This window comes from Musca autumnalis, unplaced genomic scaffold (assembly GCF_047663935.1).
Source record: "Musca autumnalis isolate F117 unplaced genomic scaffold, ASM4766393v1 scaffold_3, whole genome shotgun sequence".
In the NCBI taxonomy this organism is placed as follows: domain Eukaryota; kingdom Metazoa; phylum Arthropoda; class Insecta; order Diptera; family Muscidae; genus Musca; species Musca autumnalis.
The window spans coordinates 8667289-8690749 of record NW_027411866.1 but is presented as its reverse complement, the minus strand read 5'-3'; the positions used below and the strand labels follow the sequence as shown (position 1 = coordinate 8690749).

Genomic DNA, 23461 nt, shown 5'->3' with positions numbered 1-23461 from the left:
GCATCCTATAACCTAAGAGTTCCCTTTAAAGTGACAACAAAAGTGTTTCGGTAATTCCTTCACACATTTATTACCCTTTAGTATCTTCAAAAACATCTAAAATCCTCCAAATTGTCTTAGGATCCTTTGGTACCTCAGTTCTTCTTAGAGTCAAAAGAAACTCCTATGGGTAATTTCTTCTCTGACTCATTTTAAAGTCCCGAGATATTCACGTTTATTACCTTATATGCTATAAATTGCTCCTCATTGCATTTTGAGGTCTCCAACAAATCTCAAGAAATTGAAATTGATACTCTCTATTCTTGAACATTTGACTAAACTTCCACTGTTTAGTTAAACAAGCGTAGATTTTGCTATCATAAAAGCGCCAGGCAGTGACTAACTTAAAGACTTAACTAACTTAAAGATATGTTAAATGTGTTAGGTTCTCCCCTCCTCCCATTAAGCTGGAAATCGTTTGCATTTGCTCGAGAAACTAAAAAAAAAACTAAACACGATTTAATCAAAAGCAGGTTTAGAATACAGTTGTTGGCTGGCTAGCTTGCTAAGACTGTCTGTTAGCTTGTCTGGTGGTGATGTGCTTGGTTGCTTGCTTGCTGGTGGCAAGAAAGTTGAGTTGTGAATGACGGCGATTGAGACGACTTGACTATCTGGGCTTACTAACTGAATATTGTGTTGTTGTTGTTTTTTATTACTGTTTCCCCTTCTTCTCGATTCGATTGTGGATTGTGTTGACGATGACTAAAACTGTCGGTTGGCATTATCCAATGCCAGCGTTATACAAAAAGAGGTATGAAATGCTCATAAACATTTATAAAATATGGAAATTAATTACAACAATTAAATGCATAAATTTTCACACACTACAACAACACTTTGACATTATTATGTGCGTAAAATACGATGCATTATTTAAGAAGAAAAACAAAAACAGCAACAAAACACTCATCTTTTTACAGACAACTTAGTCGAGACTTGTTAACTGGAAGAAAAATAGAATACAATTCCAAATAACCATTTGACCCAATATGAAAGTGAAAGAAAAAATAGGCAAAAAAAACTGCAGCAGCAGTAGAAAAAACATTGTTGCCGCCCCGCAGCAGCCACCTAGTCAAATAAACCAAACACATAAACAAACAATTAATCTTCGAAAATGCCGGCCGAAATACAACAAGAACAAACACACTCATGTGCACCCAAGAAATCTCAGTACCCATTTATCAATTTGTAAACACCTTTAAAAACGAAAAAAAGAATTTGAAGAACGAAATGAAATGCCCCATGTTTATATGGAACTTGTTGATTCTCTTCCCACTATATTTGTTGGAAGCAAATGAACATACACAATTACACATTTTATCTTTGGCAAATATTTAATCAATTTATTTTACTATAAAAAAAACGAACAAACGAAACAAGAAAGCAAATTAAGCGGCTAATTTTCTTTTCTATTTGTTGTACATTTTTATCTAAAGCCAATGTAAATGTCGGCCGGCCACTACTGCTTATTAGTAGCATTAGTAGGTATCTAATTGTTTAAATTGTTGTTGGTAATCGTACACTCACTAATTGGAATTCTCCTTTTTGTTTACAGTTGTTGTTGTTTGCATTTGTTTATAGTAAATATTCATTTAATGATATTGTGGAGATTTGGTCATTAGGTAGAATGTGAATGTGAGTATTTGGGGAAGTGTTTCAAGGATGTGGATTATCTTTATTTAAGCAGCATGCCGAGGAAGACTTCAAAAAGTGTCCACCATGACATATTTTAAACCACCAACGAAATTCAAGGTCACACTGTCTACCACATGGTGATTAGTGATAAAAATTCCACTATGACGAATGAATAATAGCTTCAAGCAAAACTACGCAAGATTCTAGGGGTCAAAGGATCAAAACTTCGTTCACACAAATCAGGTTGAAAATCGTTTTTATAAATATTTTAGAAGAGACTTATTGTTTCTATTCGTAGCTCAAAAGCCTCTGTGACGATGAACATATGGGCATGGTCAATGTTTTTTTCTCACATTGTAAACATTACGAACCGAAGCTATTGCAAAGCAACCCTAAAATAAGGAAAATTTAGTGGTTACAGTATTCTTTCCAACAACTTTAGCAATTTAATGATGAAATGGATACCAGTTAACTCATCGCGAGGTCATAAGCAACTCTTAATATGATTATGATGAAGAGAAATCTTCAGTAATAGCGTTACAAGAGGTTGTAGGTTATATAGAAAAGAATATGGATAACTCGAATCACACCTTGAAATCGACTACATTTCGCCAATCTTGGACTTTGACACAGCGAGATAATAATCCCTAATAGGAGTGAATGGACGCAGAGCAGACCACTTCCTGATAACCAATCCATATTCAGTGATGTGTCAAAGATGAAATAAGACGCAAAAGCTGGTGTGTATTGTGGAGAACTGAACATTAGGTGCTCGTGAAACTTTACGACAACTTCATTGTTTTCCAGGCAGATGTTTTCGCAGTACTGAAAGATTTAGAACTATAAGTGTGAATGGCAGACTTTGCAGATAGGATAGTCACGTTATACGTGGATAGCTAGGCTGCTCTAATGGCTTAAATTAAATTTAAGTTGTAAGTCTACCTTAAAAAATTGTAATACAGCCGTTAAGTCTTGTTGGGTCACCAGGCCACACCAATGTTAAAAGAAATAAGACATTGATGAATTGACAAGACGAGGTTCCCAGTTCTCTGACATTCGGGTGGAGGACTATGTGTCAAGCCACAACTTTGTTTCTTCCTTAATAAACTCCACAAGCTACACGCCGAGAAAACCGCAAGGATTTGACAATCTCACAGCGTAGAACTGCGTCTCTTTTCACACTCCGTAAAACAGAGATCGGGCCATTACTGCTTACTGCAGCTTAGATCTATGACAAGTAAGTGGGAGTAAACCAACTTTTATTATTACAGGTTATCTGAGGATGTGGAAGTGACTGCAACAATCACTTTCTTATTTTGTTCTCCATTGACGCCGCAGCACTGTCCACTTAATGCAGGAGCCTATATGTCGTATGTATTCTCCTCCTACCTCTTTAATGCGCTTCTCCCCTTCCTCTTGGCAGGATGAGCACGATGGAAAGCTGGTCTTGGAGTAAACCTTCTAGGCACTCTATAACCTAACCTACTCTATTCTGTCAAAATGTATACATATTGCTCATTTACTCAAAGAGTGGCATAACTCAAAAATACGTTTTCTGAGTTAGCAATTTCCATTTTTTCTTCGATTTCTTTTTGTAAAATATGGTTCACAAGTTATTTTTATACCCGTCACCATATGGAGGGTATAATTAAATTTGTCATTCCGTTTGTAACACATCGAAATATTCGTCAGAGACCCTATAAAGTATATATTATTGATCAGCATAAAATTCTTTGTCGATTTGACCATGTCTGTCTGTTGAAATCAAGATACAGCTCGCAATTTTAAAGATAGAGAGTCAAAATTTGGTACAGAAGTTTTTATTACTTGCAGGATGGTAGGTATTGAAAATGGGATATATCGGTCCACGTTTTGATATAGCCCCCATAGAACGGTACCTCCAGATTTTCGGTATTTTGAAGGTTTTAGCTTCATTATCCTACCAAAATGGCTGAAATTTGGTACGTAGTCTTTAATAGGGGTATAAAACTTTCCCCCAGAATTTTGTCGGTATCGGTCCACACCTTCATATAGCCCCCATAGAACGGTACCTCCCGATTTTCGATATTTTGAAGGTTTTAGCTTCATTATCCTACCAAAATGGCTGAAATTAGGTACGTAGTCTTCTTTAGGGGTATAAAACTTTCCCCCAGAATTTTGTCAGTATCGGTCCACACCTTCATATAGCCCCCATAGAACGGTACCTCCCGATTTTCGGTATTTTGAAGGTTTTAGCTTCATTATCACATCGAAATGGCTGAAATTTGGTACTTAGTCTACGTTGGTGGTATAAAACTTTCGCCCAAAACTTAGTCTGTATCGGTCCATGCCTTCATATAGCCCCCATAGAACGGTACCTTCCGATTTTCGGCATTTTGAACGTTGTGGCCTCAATATTCCACCGAAATGGCTGAAATTTGGTATTTACACTTCGTTGGGGGTACTCAAACTTCCCCTTCAAATTTGTCGGTATAGGTCCCCGCCTTCATATAGCCCCCATGGAAAGGTACCTCCCGATTTTTCGTATTTTGAAGGTTGTGTCTTCAATATTCCACCAAAATGGCTGAAATTTGGTATTTAGTCTTCAATGTGATATAAAACTGTTCGCCAGAAATACGTCTGTACAGGTCCACGCTTTCATATTGCCCCATTTCTGACTAAAATTCGTCGGAATAGGTCCACGTTTCCATATAGCCCCCTTAGAACGGTACCTCCGGATTTTCGTAATACTGAAGATTGTGACGTCAATATCCAAACGAAATGGCTGAAATTCGTTATTTCGTTTTCCAAGAGTTATAAAATATTCCAGAAGAGTATTATCAGTATAGGTCCACGTCTTCCTATATCCCCATAGCAGCGTACTTCTTGATTTTCGGTATTTTTTAAAGTTTTAGCCACATTCTCTTACCGAAATATATGAAATTTGGTATTTAGTCTTCTTTGAGCCTAAAAACTTTCCGTCAGAAATTTGTCGGTATAGATCGACGTTTTAAATAGCCCCCATAGAATGATGCCTCACATTGTTTTACCGAAATTGCTGAAATTTAATATTAAGTCTTCTTCATACACGAAAGGAAACTATTTCTTCCATTTTACTTCAATACAACTTGTGGCGGAGGATATAACAAGTTCGGCCCGGCCGAACTTAACGCCGTTCTTACTTTTTTTGTGTAATAATCTTTTTAAGTTGTGAAGACAAATTTCATGGGAGACTTTTCCCACAAACATCGCTGACCGGACATGAGATTCACCGCAATTCTTTTTGGTCCAATGATATGGAACCATCTTTTTACAGCCGACTTCGAATGGCATGTCTGACGACACCACTTGTAGAGCAGTTATACATGGCTGGAATATTCAGGAAATATCGCCAACATTACTCTGAGGGGTATTTTTGACAGCGTTGATGAGATATTGGCTAAGTATACTTTTTATACAGAACGGGATCAGATTCTTTTTCACAATTTAGCTTTTAACGCGTTTTCTCATTTTATGGGACATTTCGTAATGTAATAGTGATTTGATGTACACCGTAATTGTGTTATTGGAAGCAAAGGAAGATTATAAATTAAAAAATATGAGCCTATGTAAATTGTAATGTGTGGAATATGAACCTTAAGTTCCGAAAATTCAAAATCTCCAATGAAAATGTTGTGCATGTGCAAAATTTTGAAGTTGCCCATAAAACGCTTTTTATTTCTATATTTTGATGGGCAAGCTTAAGAGGTTTTAAAATATTGTTGACCCTTTGAGCCCATCTTTAAACATCCATGATATATTTTATCCTCTGAAAATTCCACTATAATTCCACATAATTTTATACTGTCTGCAAAAAATTAATTTTTCTGACTTGTTTGTGAATTAAAACTTCTGTTTCTGGCATAAATATTGTTTTGCCGTCGGTGGTTTTGTTTGAGAACTTCTTCCGTGAATACCTGTTTATGTCAATCAAAATAAGATCTATTGGGTTTCAAAAACATGTACACCATGGAACAAACAGCTATCATTCCCATATTTGATAAACACTATTCATACCAATTGCTAACATTGTTCATCTGTACAATCCTATAATTTTTAATAATAAATACTTTAAAAAATCTCCAAAAAATTTTGAATATACATCTTTAATTCTAATTAAAAAAAAAAACTATTATTAGACTTACCGGTTTTTTCTTTAATTTCACACAACACCGAAAACAGTGCCGGTTTCATGCGATGACAATTTAATGTATGTTTACGGGCTTGGGCCTCATCTAATGATTGCTCCGAAATACTCATGATTTGTTGTAAAATTTCACCAATATCCTTTTGTTTGCGTACTTCATTTTCATTGCCGGGATTTTGGCCATCATCTTGGCCGGGCATACCATATCCTTGGGGTGCCATCATACCGCCCGTATGGGCCATCATACGATTAGGATCCTCCATGCTGTGTGCTGCTGTGTTATTCACTTAAGCACACACTCCACAATGCTGCTGAGCTGATGGTGGCAAGACGAGTGCAATTTGGACAACAGCAAAACACGGCTAAACAAAGAGAAACATGTTTTGGATAAAATTAAACTTTGGCAATTAATTCGTCTTCTTTTTCTTTGTATTTAAAAAAATCTTGTTTTTCTTAATTAATTTTATTTTGCAGAACACTTAAGCAAAGACACGCACTTAACACAAAAACACATACACGCCTATATTTCACACTCAATGGCAGCAGTTGTAATTTATACAACGTCCAACCCCGTCAATGGAACAAAATAAACTGTGGTGACAAATTTTGCTCCAAATGAAGTGCACAAAACAAAAATCATCCCAACTAAACGGACAGAACAAACAGCTGAGCGCAACATCAAAACCAACCAAGTAAACATTGACATGATAAAACCTCTCTCTCGCAATGTACACACAAATCATTGGGAGAGAGTGTAACAATGCCACCCACCATTTATCTAAAGATTTGACAAGAGAGAGTGACACAGAAGTAAACCAGTGATATAAAGAGCTTAATATTTTTCTTTTCCAAAAATGAAAAACTACAACAGGTCATGGGTAAGAAATAGTAACCATGGATTAAAATAAATTATAAATCCAAAAAATAATACATACTTCATTCTACCTGCCGTAACTTATTTAAATCTCTTTGTGCGAACCAAGATTAACTCACTAATCTGCTGTTTAATGTTAAGTTACTTCAATGATGCACAAGAAGAGATGAGTTACTTGCATGTCATCTTGTTGTTGTAGATAATCTTAGGGATTTGTTTACTTTGGACAAATGTGCCATATCATTTGCTTTGATTGTCCATCACACAACATGGGCAAAACATATCAGCGCACATCATATGAGATGATGGCGCGTGTGTGTCTTTTGACAGGACACATATCCTTTATGCCGTATTATCTTCCCTGTTTTCAAGTGTCTCTGATAATAATTATTGAAAACAATTTCAACAAAAAAAGAGAAAGCAACTTTCTCCTTGTAGGACCTTGAAAATTTATGTTTTTTAAACAATTGTAAAAAATTAAAAACTAAAAAGCGGAAGAGAAAGTAGAAAGTTGGTATGGGGGGACATTGAAAGATTTGTTTATATCTATAAATGGATATGAGGGATAAAAATATATTTGCAGGACTATATGAACTTTCTCTTACAAATTTGTTTACAAAGAAAATAAAATCGAAGAATCGAAATATTATTTCGGCTAATGTTTCCATTAGGCACTGCTTTCAGAAAAAATTTTAACATTTTGTGTTTTTTTGAACTGATTTATTTTTTATTTAATATTTGGACTGTTCTAGAAATGCAATAGTTCTACAAGTTTTTACTATTTTTTCAATAACATAAAAGAAAAATTGTTGCGGTAGTAAAAATTAGTAGATTCTCGCAATTTCTGGAACAGAATTTATTAATCATTTTTTTTTTTTATTTTAATTTAATAATTAATAATTGTAATGCAAATAAGTCTTCCAGACCAAATTCAGCAACGACATATTTTTTTGGGTAATGTATAATTCCTGTGATATGATATGGTAATCTGAAGTTCCGAAAATGCCCTTGTTTCAAAGACAATGGGGTTTATCATGAACGGCAATTCCCCGTGAATTTTTTCATTTTCTCCCTTAAGTTGCAACGGCGGAAAAACAAAACTCAGGGGGAAATTTCATTCATTATAACCCCCTATATCTCGGGAAGGATATATTTCCAGAACAAAATAATATATCGTTGAAATCAACACAAACAAGTAGAAAAGTATCAGTCGGCTTTGCCGACAGAGATATACCCTCAGCCTGTGTATATTGAAACAATTTTTTTCCCAAAAAACGTATGTATTTAGGGGGTTTTAAAAATTTTAGGCCTTTGAACCGACAAAAATGTTGATTAGGATTAAAGATCAAAAGTTTTGCGGAGGATATACTAAAAGGAATGGATCGACATTGACCATTATGGATCTCCAGCCACTACATATTGTGCCATAGGGGTTTTTACACCCTTCGGGCTGTTTGCTCAAGAAGTGTGGATTTGCCCCTGAAAAAACTGTTACCATCGTAATTGAGGCAGCGAATGCAAGTTGCTTCAAAAAAAATCAAAGTGATTCGATATCAGGTCTTAAAGTGAACTTATGTGAAATTTTGTATGTGATATACCGGATGGAGTGGACTAATATAGTCCATATTTGAACCTGATTTATATCTTGTATAAATATTAAGATGTGTAAAGTATGGGCCAATTCGGCCACTCTCTTCAGGAGTTACCGTACGAACAATTTTTCCGAACATTTTTGAACTTTTACCTGAAGGAGTGGACCGATATGGCTTATCTTCGAACTTAAACTATGTTTGGACAAAATACTACTAAGGCCAAATTTTGGACCGAATCGGCAGATCCGTTCGAGAGTTATCTTGCGCTCCAAACACCTCACACGGGGTCATAGGAGTTTTTTTGCAACTTTCAGGCTATTTTCTCAGGAAGTATGGACTTGCCCCTGATAAAACTTGTACCGTCGTATGGGGGGCATTGAATAAAAAGTTGCTAAAACAAATATCAAAGCGATTCGAGAGATGGCCCTAAACTGAACTTATCCGAAATTTTGTGTGGGAGGTACCAGAAGGAGTGGACCGATTGGGTCCATATTGAAACCTTATTCAAGTATGGTACACATTTCACGCTGGGCAAAGTATGAACCAAATTGAGTTATCGTGCACACAAATTTTCCGATCATTTTCGAACTTTTGTGGGGGAGGTACCGGAAGGAGTGGACCGATATAGCCCATCTTCGAACTTAAACTAAGTTTGGACAAAATATTACGAAAGCCAAATTTTGGATCGAATCGGTTGATCCGTTCGAGAGTTATCGTGCGCTCCAGGCAGCCAGACGGACGGACATTGCTCAATCAACTCCAAATTGTTTGAAACACATTTCGTCCAAACATACTTGGGGTCTAAAACCATTATTTCGATGAGGCCCGTATGAAAGTGTATATACCCTCGTTGGCATAAATGTTGAGGGTATAAAAACGCAACATGTGGAAAAATTTTCAAATTTCCGAGAGATGTTACTTAAAGAATGAATTTCCCAAATAATTAATATCGAAGAATCAAAATATTATTTCTAGATTTTTTGCCAGTCACAGAACGCAAACATGTGGACAATTTTTCAAATTTTCGAGAGGGATTACTTAAAAAAAAGTATTTTCCAAATTTGTTTACAAAGAAGGTAATATCAAAGAACCGCTGATGATAAACCCTGCTATTGACGTTAATAATGATAGAAATCCTGACAGAAGTGCTAGATGTGCTGATACAGTCACAAGGAACAGCGTGGTCGTCATGAAAGTCAAGTCTATGATTCGAAGGCCCCCAACCTAATAATAGTTTATAATTTAGAGTTTTTGCGCAATTTTCTTGCCATGAAAATCATAATATCGATGTAAATTGGGTCACAAGAAGTACCTTCGGTAAAAATTTCCAAATAATCCTCGAACAGACCTTCAACTACACTTAAACAAATATTTGAACTTTTGTGAGCGAGGTACCCTAAGGATTAAATCCATATGGCCCATTTTCGAAAATAAACCAGGAACCAGTTCAGCGAAAATTTTTGAGCTTTTGGGGGCCACATGGGCATCGAAGTTTCCTTCCTTAAATTCTAACAAAACTAAACATTTTAGGGTGGTGCCGCATAAAAAAAATCCGACATCGATTTTTATACCCTCAGCATTTATGCTAACAAGGGTATATACACTTTCATACGGGCAAAATGTGCCTCATCGAAATAACGGATTTAGACCCCAAGTATGTTTGGACGAAATGTGTTTCAGACAATTTGGAGTTGATTTTGCCATGTCCGTCCGTCTGTCTGTCTGGCTGGCTCTCGAACGGATGAGCCGATGAAAATTTGGCTTTCGTAATATTTTGTCCAAACTTAGTTTAAGTTCGAAGATGGGTTATATCAGTCCACTCCTTCTGGTACCTCCCCCACAAATGTTCGAAAATGTTCAGTAAATTTGTGCGTGAAGGGAGTAACCGATTTGGTCCATACTTTGCAAATCGTAAAATGTCTACCAGACTTAGATAAGATTCCAATATGGACTCAATCGGTCCACAACTTCGGGTACCTCCCACACAAAATTTCGGATAAGTTCAGTTTAGGGCCTGCTCTCGAATCGCTTTAATTTTTGTTGTAACAACTTGTATTCACTTCCCCCCATACGATGGTACAAGTTTCACCGGGGCAAGTCGATACTTTCTGAGAAAATAACCTGAAAGTTGCAAGAAATCCCTTTGATACCTTGTGTAGTGGTTGGAGCTCACCATAACTCTCGAACGGATCTACCGATTGGGTCTAAAATTTGGCCTTCGTAATATTTTGATCAAACAAAGTTTAAGTTCGAAGATAAGCCACATCCACTCCTTCAGGTACCTACCTCTCCAACAAAAGTTCTAAAATATACGGAGAATTTTGCGCACGATAACTTTGGAGGAGAGTGTCAGATTTGGTCCGTACTTTGATAACCGTAATATTTCTACAAGCCATAGATCAGGTTCGAATATGGACTACACATGTCAACTCCTTCGGGTACCTCCCACACAAAATTTCGAAAAAATGCAGTTTACGGCCTTCTCTCAAATCACTTTGATCCTTGTTGTAATAACTTGCATTCTCTGCCGCCATTACGACGGTACAAGTTTTTTTAGGGCGCAAATCCATTATTCCTGAGAAAGTAGCCCCAAAGCTATAAAAACTCCTATGGAACCATGTACAGTGGCTAAATGAAGAGCACGATAACTCTCAATCGGATCAGCTGTTTTGGTCCAAAATTTGAGTTCCGTAACATTTTTCCAAGCTTAGTTTAATTTCTAAGATGGTGCGCAACTACCGGTAAAGCTTCCATGTCATTTTCTAAGGAAGTATGGATTTGCCCCTGAAAAAAGTTGTAATATTGTTCAGCTAAATCGACTCCAAATTATCTGAAAGGGATTTCGTCCAAACATACTTGGGGTCTCTAAAACCATTATTTCAATATGATACATTTTGTTCGTATAAAAATGTATGTAATATGACCTCTTTAGGCAAAAGCCCTATACCTCGGCCGAGTTTGTGCTGTTGTTGTTGTAGCAAGTCAAACTTCTTTAGTGAAAATTCGTTACAGAATATGTATTTTGAGTGAGAACTCATATTTGAACTTTTCAAAACACTTCGCTACAGAGAGATTTTCATTATAAAGTTCGAGCGATCTGCTCCTGACCACCCTTAGTCCAAACTCAAAAATTTCCCAATCTACAACGGCTGCTTACTTGAATAATGAGAACGTCAGAGGATTCAGGATTTCGGCAACTGATAGTGCACAAGATTTGATTTTAGCACTTTTAACATACGTACAAATAGTGGGTGCAACAATTATTCCGCCAGAAGGATGATGTTTGACATCAATTCAGCGGTATCTCAAGCTGAACCAACATATTTATAGCTCCTATATTTGGACAGATGTAAAACTCATCAACACTTATCTTGTAATCGGAACAAATCAAAATCTCTTTGAGAGACTTGAGAAGTATGTTCTTTCGAATATTTGAACTTGAAGTTCGGAGGCATTCAGGTGGGTGACTCTAAACTCTACTTAAGTCAAAAACTATTTAAGGACTTATTAACATCTTTAAGAACGTTGTATATTTTTCCACTCCTCACATCCTAGGAATATACGAGATTCCAATTGGGAAAAAATGCCTATAAAATTCGTTGTACCTTTCTTATTGGAAAATTTTAAATAACCATGATTTTAAGAACGTTAATTTTGCCGTTTTTTAAACAAACAAAACAACAAGGCGTGAAACGGTGGCAAAGTTAGAGCAAAGCTACAATCTCGAGAAGTAAGAAGAACATTTCAAAGCTGCTCACCAGAAGAATAACTAAAAAGGATTAATTTCTCCTATAATTTCTTCTACTTTTATCGGTTAATTTTTTGGATATATAATCTATCAATACCTTAAAAGTATTACAACATAAGTATTTCAAAATATGTCATCACATCTTTGGATGCTTAGGTGGTGCAGAATGTACCACGCCCTTTTCCTAAGATCTCGAGACCTCAATGGCCATTATCTTTTCCAAATAATGGAAATAAGAAAAATGAAATCGTATAGATAATTACTTTACAATCCCTCATCAAATATCGGTATCAGAAAAATAATTAAAATCTCAAACAAAATCCCGGCATATACCTCTAATAAAAGAGCGTTAACATTCATTTTCCTTTGAGGAACCGACCGGGCACCAATATAACACCCCATTAACTTTTAATTAGTTCTTAACGGGTAGCACCATTATAAAAGTCAGTTTACCAACATATTTCCACAATGCCGCCGAAAAGGTAAACAAAAAAATAAACCACAGAAAAAATATAAACAAATCATATAAAAGCTATTAAAACTCGCAAAGGCCATAAAACAGAAAAATATGTCGCAATAAAACACACACACACACCGCATTCGGAATGGAGAATAATGGGAATAATGGGGGAGCCAAGCCAAACAAACAATAGTCGAGCTGAAGGCAGGCATAAAGAAGACATACCCACCGCATCACACAGACGCACAAACTCATACACCTTCGATTCAGACTTGACTTGTAAACACAAGAACCATGTTGGAATTAAACGAAATCATATTTGAAATTTGTAGAGGACCAATAAAACAATGCAAAATAAGTTATTTGTCAGACACATACAAATATAACTAAATTACAAATTAATAACCAAATCCAAGCATTAAACAAAGAAAATATACAACATGAAAAAACTCAGTTAAGTTCCACCAGAATTTTTTCTTGAGAATAGAGAAAAAGTGATGTTGTGCTGTGTGAACTTCACATTTTGTCAACAGGGATTTTAATTGCTTTTTAACACGTTTCTTTGTTTACATTTACACATTTTTTATATCACAGACACTTGGTATTGTTTTTTGTATATTTTTGTTAATAATTTATTAATAATTACCACAATTTCTTAGTAAATTTATTAAAAAACGCTTCCAAAAAACTTTTTTGTGGCTCTTTTTTAAGTTTTTCTCTGTATGTATTATTTTTCTTCGTCAAGCTGCTGAAACAAGTATGGCGAAAACTTAACGAACATGTTAATGATTTGGTTGATTGAAATACAACTCTGCAATGGGTGTGACTTCAAATAAGATGTATGCCATGTGGCAAACTGGTAGAAATAATGCATTTCGGTCAAATTTAAATGTAGAAACAGCATTAACACGTGTTTTATGCTAGGTTCACATTTACGAAATCCATTCGATTTCAACTGTCAATTCCATTGGTTAAACGTCAAATGAAATCCAATGGATTTCAATTCCATTGCTCATTTGACGTTTGAGCAATGGAATTGACAGTTGAAATCGAGTGGATTTCGTAAATGTAAACCTAGCATTAGTTTTAGTTTTACAATCGCACTGAATGTTCTTCAAATAAAAGTCACACTCTTCAAAAACTCGTTTTTAAAGTGAGGTACACACGATAAGTTTTGAATGTCAGTTTTGCTCAAAAAATCGTTTGCTTGCCAGTGTGGCCGTTCATTTTTGTTAGTCATCAGGCAACCACAAATTATTTTGTGGTTGCTGGTAAAGCTGGCAAACCATCGATATTCACAACATTAGATATTTTCGATATAATAGTTTAAAAATCGATTGCTATCGATATTATCGTTAATTTGCTACCGCCATTAATTTGGAAATGAAAACGGTGGAAATGTCTACGCTTTTGTTGACATTTTACACAAATAGTTCACAGAAATCAAAAAGTAAAAAAACAATTGCTTTTATTTAATAAAAATACATTTTACTTTTTCGAAAAAAATTGTACATGTGACTACCAACTTAACTTACTTTCTTACATCCACAAAACCGAAAAGCCGCGAATTTCTATTAATTTCAATGAATTTTAGGTTAGGAATTTTTAATCCGATAATATCGATAAACAAAACTCTCTATCGATATTGTATTTTTAAAAAATAATCGATATTATCGATGGTGCCATCGCTTTTTTGCCAGCTCTAATGAGTAGTAGCTTCTTGCAGGTTCACCCTGCGTTTACAAAAGACAGGACAGTTGACTTCATGTATTGATTGTCAAAAACCCAAAACTTTCCTCTGTGACGTAGGCGTCCAGAAAACTGCAAAAACAGTTGTAAAATTATGAATGAAAATCATAGATCTCTTTTTGTTTTCCGTTCACATATTTTGTTTTTGTACCTATTCTTTTGTTTTCAACACATATTTAAATTATCATCTCACTTCTTTTTTCACAAAATGTAAAAAATTTGTTAAAAAAAAATGATGGACAGCTGGGATGCAAACGACAAATGTATGTATAGCTTCGTTCCAGTACTTTTTTAATGGTAAAATGTTCAAAAGAGAAAACTGTCAAAAATGAGTTCAACGCACACATTTTTCTAAAATGTACGGGAACGGAAAATGGCAGAAACGTCAAAAAATCTGGAGCAAATGTCAAAGACGGCGTGTCAGCGAATCGGAAGCCGGCAAACATGTTGCACATTTTTGCTCGCTCAAATTTGTCGTGTAAAAAGTTTCTAAAGAGAAAGCCATTCAGCGCCATTTTTGTTCAAAGAGAAGTAAACATTTTTCAACTTTTTTGGTGTACGGGAACGCATTTTGGGGAAAAATGTTTAAAATGTGTTAAATGTGTAAAAACTTTTTAGTTCTGGAACGAAGCTTATGTGTTACCCTGCGTTTACATATGACAGGACAGTTGACTTCATGTATTGATTGTCAAAATCCGACAACTTGCCTCTGTGACGTAGGCGTCCAGTCATCTTCGAAAACAGTTGTAAAATTATGAATGAAAATCGTCGATTTCTTTTTGTTTTCCGAAGAAGGCCGAGGAAATTTCGAACTGGGTTGCCCTTTTCTTTTTTATTCTTTTATCAGAAGTAAGCAAGGTAAGCGGCAAGGCAGCTTATGTACGTAGGCCTTTACTTTCTCACACACACAAAACCGAAAAGCAGCGAAATTTCAATTTATTTCAATGAATTTTAGGTTGCGGATTTTTTTTCCGATAATATCGATAGGCAAAACTATATATAAATAATCGATTTTATCGATAGTGCCATCGATTTGTTGCCAGCTCTAGGCTGAATTCTGTTTCTATGAAAATGTGAAATGAAAACTTCTATAATGGAAAAAACTGTCAAATGAAAAAAAATTATAAAGGAAATATTTTTCATTTCAAATTTTCATAGAACAAGTATCCAGCCCCTGGAACAGAGCAATGGAAACGTACTGTTATCGTTAGTATTAAATGACTATCGATCATGACAGAACTACCAGGTAGTGGTATCACACCAGCTGATCGAATACGAAAAGTCAAATCCCTTATTATTTTTGTTGTAATTTCTCCAACAACATAAGTCTGTGTTTAGACACACAAATTTCTCGGGAAAGTAAATTGAGTTTTTGGGAGATAGCGGAGAGGAAAGAGCTCCTCAATACTCTTTCCTACCCCCTATTGCCTAAAAACTGAATTTACTTTCCCGTGTGTGTAAACACGGACTAAAGAAAGTTTTGACATAACATATTCAAAATTTTACGATGCCACTACCTGGGTAATTGTGCCATGCTATCGATATTGCGACGAAATAATTGATACTATCGATTGTTTTCCATCTCTAATTTGTCATGTTTTTGTGACATTTTTATTTTATTATTTACAAAACTCGCAAGCTTTAGTTTTAATTTGACAATCGCACTGAATGTTCTTCAAATAAAAGTCACGCTCTTCAAAAACTCGTTATTAAAGTGGGGTACACACAATCAGTTTTGCTCAAATAATCAGTTGCTTGCCAGTGTGGCCGTTCATTTTTGTCAGTCATCAGACAACCACAAAATATTTTGTGTTTGCTGGGCTGTTTGACAGTTATCGATAATTCCAAAAAATCGACAGTCAAAACTCATAATGCGTACCCCGCTTTTGTGCTAGTGTAAAATCCTGGAATTAAGTGCAAAATAGAATGCCTGTTCCAGAACTAACACTATGTTTACATTTACGAAATCCACTCGATTTCAAATGTAAATTTCATTGCTCAAACGTCAAATGAAATCCAATCGATTTCAGATGAGTTTTCATTTGACGTATACACAAAGGAATTGACAGATGAAATCGAGTGGATTTCGTAAATGTAAACATAGTATAAAGCTGGCAAAAAATCGATGGCACTATCGATTATTTTTTAATCATTCAATATAGATAGATAGGTTTTGTCTATCGATATTATCGGACTAAAAACCCTAACTTATGCTAATGCTAAGTTTACATTTACGAAATCCACTCGATTTCAACTGTCAATTCCATAGCTCAAACGTCAAATGAAATCTCATCTGGACGTTTAACCTATGGATTTGACAGTTGAAATCGAGTGGATTTCGTAAATGTAAACTTAGCATTATAGTACGTTTATATATAACCGGATTTAACAAGCTCACTGGGTTTCAAATGTCAATTACTTTGCGTATACATACGTCAAATAAATGCACATTAAGAAGGATAACCCTACAAAAGACTATAATATAAACATGTCCTTAAAAACCCTAGCTTTAGCAATTTTCCGATTTTGTGGATAAGCCTTTAGCGACAGTACACATTTTTCAGCAAAGTTATTTGTATTTTTGTGTTTTTTATTGAAATGAAATGAGTTGTTTTCTCTTCTTTATATTTCTGTGAAGTACTTGTTTAAAATGTCAACAAAATCATTGACATTTCCGCCATTTGTATTTCCAAATTAATAGTGATGACAAATTAAAGAAATGAGTACATAAGCTGCCTTGCCTGCCTACCTTGCTTACTTCTGATAAAAGAATAAAAAAGAAAAGGGCAGCCCAGTTCGAAATTTGCTCGGCCTTCTTTATTCTTTTATATTTGTTATATCAGAAATGAAGCAGAAAAGCAAGGCAACCAGGCGAAGCAGCTTATGTAACAAGGCCTTCACGATAATATAGGTACCTATCGGTTTTTTGTTTTTATTACGAAACACAATCAGGTCGTTGCTTGCTTTCTTCGTTTTGCTCTAGTAAAAGAGCTCCAATGTAAATGGCATTTTAACTTCCTTTATCATGATTTATTCGACCTTTGCAAGAATCTACTATTTTTTACTATTTTTTCGATATCATGAAGGAAAAAATTTTAGTAAAAAATAGTAGCTTCTTGCAGGTTCTGGAACAGGCATTAAATTTGGTTACATGTGGTCTGTTCCAGAACTATGAAAACCTACTAAGAGGTAGTTTACACTATCTATCAATGTCATATGACACGAAATAAAAACCTTCCATATCTACCCACGGAGGCAATGTGGAGACGTAATTTTATTATATTTTTGTTGGGGTGGACGCACAGAATAAATGGCGTAAGGAAAATCTCCAATATTCCACATATTTGTGAATATTTAACGATGGAAAATTTCATGTCATATGACATTTACATATAGTGTAAACTACCCCTAAGTTATAGCCCGTTTCCACGGTACGTCGTCCGTTCTCTATTCGTTGTTCAACCCTCGAATAAATTACAAAATTCTGCGAATGAACGTGAATAAAAATTACCTACGAGAGTTCTGAATGCGTTATACCCCGGTTACACTTAACCGGATTAACCCAGTGGGTTTGGATTTAAAATGTCAAACGCAAACGGCAAATAAATCCTCTCGAAGTGGGTTAATAGTACGTTTATATATAACCGAATTTAACAAACCCACTGGTTTTTAAATGTCAATTCCATTGGTTATATGTCAAACAAATCTTCACAAAGAAGGTTAACCCGGCAAAAAGGCTCTAGTGTAAAACGCCATACACATTAGAGCTTTTTTGCCGGGTTAACCTTCTTTGTGAGGATTTATTTGACATATAGCCAATGGAATTGACATTTGAAACCCAGTGGGTTTGTTAAATCCGGTTATATATAAACGTACTATTACGTACTATTTATTATAGCTCTGTTCCAGAACTAAAAAGTTTTTACAATTTTTACCACTTTTACACATTTTGCGTTCCCGTACACAAAATTTATATGAAAATCGTTTACGACTTTTACCACTTTATAAAGTACGGGAACAGGCCATGTATTTACATTTGATTCAAATTTGTTCTATTTTAGAGGACTCTCAAAACGTATTTACGTTTTCCCTGAAAAAAAATTGGAACGACCCTGTTATTCAATATTTATTTTTGACAATTAATTTTCAATAACAACAATGTTGTTTTTGTAAACTTTTTAGTTGTTGTGATTCAAGTTGTTGTAACAGAGCAATGGAAATGAACTGTTATCGTTAGTATTAAATGACTATCGATATTGCGACGAAACAATTGATACTATCGATTGTTTTCCATCTCTAATTTGTCATGTTTTTGTGACATTTTTATTTTATTATTTACAAAACTCGCAAGCATTGCCAATTTCTCGCTGATTCCCTTGAAAAAATACAACAAAAAATCGAAGAATTAAAATAATATTTTTAAAAGATAAAATTAAATTTATAAAACTGTAATAATCCCGTGTCTTCCTGTTTCATAAAGCAAACTAAAATGCTACGGAGCTGAGTGGAAAAATAATAATTTCGAATTTCTTTTTATTTACATAAAAGCCAGCCATATAGAACAAAAGAAAAGTGGGAATATGTCATTGTCGTCGAAAAAAGATCCCTCTTTGCGAGTGGCAGCCAATGAACCACATTTAGTTAGTTTGGGAGGTGGACGTTTAAGTACTGCAGTAACCATACACAATATTCCAGTTGGAGACACCACAATTGGTTCATCATTGCACAGTAATATATCCTTGTCGGGCGCTGGAGTGCGACCGTTGCATTGCCTGATATATCGTAGTGAGGAAAATCAAGTAACTTTGGTACCCGAAAGAGGAGCACGCATCTTAATTGATGGCCAATCTATCGATACGGAGGTGGATTTGAAACAGGGAGCCATGATTACCTTGGGAGACTCTTATTATTTGCGTTACAATAATCCCATTGAAGCAGAACAAATGAGAACAGCTATTGGCAATAGACTGGAAGATTTTGAGAAGGATGAAAATGCAATGTTGGATTATTTCTATGAAACAAATATCAATCCTAATCGCAGGCGGAAGTCGGAGGAAAAGGAAGGAGTATTTGACAAAACGTATAATAATTTAAAGCCATTAGATATCAATGGTTGGCAATGTCCCAAGGTTTTCTCATCGGATTTGGTGACAGTAAATATGCCCGCGAAAGATGTTCTGGGTCAAAAATATGCCAATTTTGCCAAGAATTTAGCTGAGAATCATCGCAAAGATAAGAATATCAATGAAAAACATAACGAAAACTTATTTGCGAACAACATTCCGACCAGTACAGCAGCAAAATCAAATCATAACGAAAGTATGGAATTCTTATCGAAAGTTCAAAATACCTCCACACCGCAGAAATCAAGCGAAGAAGAATCAGAAAGGCAAGCATTTGATAATAGCGACTATTTAGAAGATATGCTACAGATTTGTACGGAATATGCAGAACGCCAAGATCGCAGTGGTGGCGGTAGTTTGAGTTCCTCCCCAATTATTCAAAATCGCATTAAAACTAATGGCTCCTTGCCCAGAGAAAAGAAATCTCCATTTCAAAAGGCTGCCAATGAGATTTCGGCTTCTCCAGGAGGAAAATCAAGCGGTTATGAGAATGTTAGAATTGTGGGCGATAAATGTGTCGAAATTGAGCAACATACACAGTGCAAAAGTAGTGGAGGTTATGAAAATGTAAGATATGTGCCACAAAGTCCAAGGTCTAAAATACGTACCAATTGTTTATCTTCACCCAAAAAGGAAATATCCGCACCATTTAACCAAGACTTTAGTAGAACAACGAATTATGAAGACCTCATCAGGAATTTTGAGGAAAAGTTCCAAAAGGAGATTGAGGCCATTGAAGAAAGTTCTAGAAATGTTAATAAGACCTTGTCGGCCAATAATACTCCACTGGGCACAAGGAGAAGTAATAAAAACATAAACAATTTAACTATAGATATAAAATCCTTGGTATCACCGCACAATTCTCCCAAGCTAATGAAGAAACCCACACCAGCTCCGAGGAATATTACGAAACCGAACACCACCGGCCTGAAGACAAAATCAAGAGGAAGTTTGTCTAGTTTGAAGAATAAAAATTTAGATCAAGAAAAGCTACATATCGAAAGGGAAGACTTGCTGAGACGCCTGAATAATTTAAAAGAAGAGATTTCAGCCCTCCAGCACCAGGATAATGAGGCCTTAATTGAAATGGATATGGAAAACGCCTTGGTTTTGGGTGAAATACAGGCCCTCAATGATGCAAAACACAAGTTGGAACAAGATTATAAGACCTTGCAACAAAGGATCCATCGCCTGGAGGCTCAACGTAATGCCACTAGGGTTATGGAAGAGAATCAACAGGCCAAATTAAAGCAATCCATAGAAATGAAACAGGATCAGGTGGAAAAATTAAAGGCAATGCTCAAACAGAAACCTGATAATCAATGTCTCAAAGAAGAATTGGCAAATGTGTGCGAGTCCTTGGAGAATGACCGTAAAGCCTTTGAAGATTTGGAATTTCAATATCTGGAAGGAGAGTCCGATTGGCAGGCTCAGTGTGAAGACTTACATAATGAAGAGTCCATCTTGCTCAAGCAGATTGAAGAAACTAAAGTGGCCATGGAAAAGATCGAACAACAAGAAACTACCTCCTCGGAGACACAAAAGAATTTAAGAAAACGTTTGGTCTGTTTGCTCAACGATTTACAGGATTGTGAGCAGAAATTTAAGGACCTCGAAGAGAAATTAGCAACACAAATTTTGAGCAATAAAACTGCAGGTTCTTCGCAATCCATTATGTCACAATCTTTGTTTGGCTCCACGGAAATTCTGTGTCCCAAAACAAGTCACAATAACAGCGAGGATTTAATGTCAAAATCTTTTAATGAAAATATGTTTTACAATAACAAAATTGAGATACCACAAAATTCCTTGAGGTTACTGAATACAAGCAATACCAGCAGTCGCAGAGCCTCACAAGACAGTATAGATAGGGATGAGGTAGATGAAGTGGTGTCCAGCAACAACAAAGCTTCCAAGGAAGCCAGCAATAGAATTATGGAATCCATTAAGGAAATTGAAAGAAATCGCAAATTATTAGCTTCCAAACATGAACAAAAGGCATTGGAGCAAGAACGCCACAAAATCGAAGAAATCCTTAGAAAACTAAACAACGAAACTTCTGTCGAACAACAACAAAAGTACTTAAATACCCTAAAAGGCCAAGGCGGATTAATTAAGGAAAACAAGGAGAATGTTGAACAAAAACGCATTTCAGTTACTTCCATTGAAAGAAAGGTTTCCGAACCTTTACCTCAAACACACCAACAAAAGTCACAAAATTCTTATGAGAAACAAAATTCTGTCCCCTCCAGCAGTAATCAAAGGCCTCTGTCTGAATCGAATTCAGAGACAGCTGATGATTTGACACCAGGACCCAAAAGGAAATCTTTTATGGAGAATCCTTCGCTGCGGACTGCAAGTCCCGAAAGTCCCCGTAGTTGCAGTTTAGAAAAACGCTGCAGCAGTGTATTGTCTTCCAGTGAGGGTAGTGAAAGGCGTAAAATTCTCATGGCCAAACATCAAAGACCCTTAACCCGTTATATGCCCATATTTGCCCAAGATTTAGATTTGCGCAGACACATTATTTCGGCAGGACATCAAATTGATTTATGCCCTCACATATTTATCGATGAATATTCCTGTCGTGGTTATTTACATAAATTGGGTTCAACATTCCACACCTGGTCGAAGCGATGGTTTGTCTTCGATCGTCAACGCAATGCATTTATCTATTATTCTGATAAAAGTGAGCGCAAACCAAGAGGAGGAGCTTATTTCTCTTCCATAGATGAAGTATATATGGATCATTTAAATGCCTCCAAAAGCAGTCGTCCCCATTGCACCTTCATTGTTAAGACAAAGAAAAGGAAATACTATTTGCAAGCAGCATCAGATGCTGCTGCCAGAATATGGATCGATGTTATCATTACCGGGGCTCAAGGGAACATAGACTATTAAGTAAAGAATTAGAGAAGCATTGTTTCTAAAAACAAAAATTCCATTTTATTACTAATTTTTTTATACATAAATAATTATACATATTTTTATACACAACACATTATCTAATTTTTTAAAAAAGGATATTGTTTTCTAGTTTTAAGTATTCAAAATTCCATTTTTTTTTTGTTTATCAAAGTGATTGGTATTTAGTTTTAAATCTATTATTTTTATTACAAAAAAAAAACTATAACTATTTGCTCAACAAAGGAATCCTTAATGAATCAAAATCAAAAAACAGAAAAGTCTAGGAAAAAAAGTATTACAATAATGTTTCTATATGCATGTGCCTCTTAAATACATACCATAACTTTATCGTGTTCACTATATACAGTTTTTCTGGTAGGAAATTTAAAAATATCTTGTTTTGTTTTTTAGCAATAAAGATAACAAAATATCACTATTTTAGATATAAGCATACCAGTCCATAATAGATAACAAAACAACGTTTACGTACACTCGGTGGAAGTGTATACACACATCATCAAACATACATATTTGCAAATATTGTAAAGGTATTTTTTTTATAAAAAAAGTAACAAATAAAAATGATGATTCAAATCATGTAAAGAACTGTTGTTTGTTTTTGAATAGATATTGTGGGTAATGTGTCATTACACTCTGATGAGTGTGAAGACTTAACGAGAAGATAAGTTTAGATATAGGATAGATGTCAATGAAATGTGCTTTCAAATTACATATAGTCACCATAAATGCCAAAAGTCGTAACTAACAAAATAATAATTTTACAGGGGAAACAAAAAACGTTATAAAATGAAAAACTGTTTTATGGTATATTAATCTTATGAAGGCGAGTATGGGATATTATCAATCATATACGAATGGGAGTAAGTAGTGAAACCAAAACCGCGGAAAAGCTTGGTTTTAGGATCCGTCATTACAACAAAATCTGCAATATTATCCCATTTTCCGAAATGCATTTTCTTGAAATTTTGCAAGAGCATACATACATTTTAGTCTTATTTTTTAGATTCAATCAAAAAACCAAATTAATCATGATTTTAACAAAACGCATAGATGAACATAGTAATGGGCCACACAGAAAGTATTATTTTTGTTTGTTGATTGAAATTCTTTTATCACATACATATATGTATATGGCCTGTTCCCGTACTTTA

General features: G+C 35.3%; 2 protein-coding genes across 10 annotated transcripts in view; one reads left to right on the top strand and one right to left on the bottom strand.

Annotated features, from left to right (window-relative positions):
* The window catches only part of exd (PBX homeobox extradenticle), a 35759-nt gene extending 22439 nt beyond the window's left edge, over positions 1-13320 (bottom strand). For 2 of the 9 annotated variants that reach the window (XM_073974151.1, XM_073974154.1), the window contains exons 1-2: positions 13160-13299; positions 5838-6201 (exon numbers count right to left, since the gene is read on the bottom strand). In XM_073974151.1, coding sequence (XP_073830252.1) covers positions 5838-6102 — 265 coding nt within the window. In that variant the 5' untranslated portion in view covers positions 6103-6201; positions 13160-13299. Of the gene's footprint in view, positions 1-5837; positions 6202-6336; positions 6618-13159 lie in introns of those variants that run through there. The other 7 variants (XM_073974150.1, XM_073974156.1, XM_073974152.1 and 4 more) reach the window with 5 other exon arrangements.
* Positions 13321-18584: 5264 nt separating this feature from the next.
* LOC141397237 (uncharacterized) lies at positions 18585-22892 on the top strand. Its single transcript, XM_073973336.1, has one exon. It carries the CDS (start codon positions 18843-18845, stop codon positions 22281-22283), a length of 3441 nt encoding a protein of 1146 aa, XP_073829437.1. The 5' UTR covers positions 18585-18842; the 3' UTR covers positions 22284-22892.
* The last annotated feature ends 569 nt before the right edge of the window (positions 22893-23461 follow it).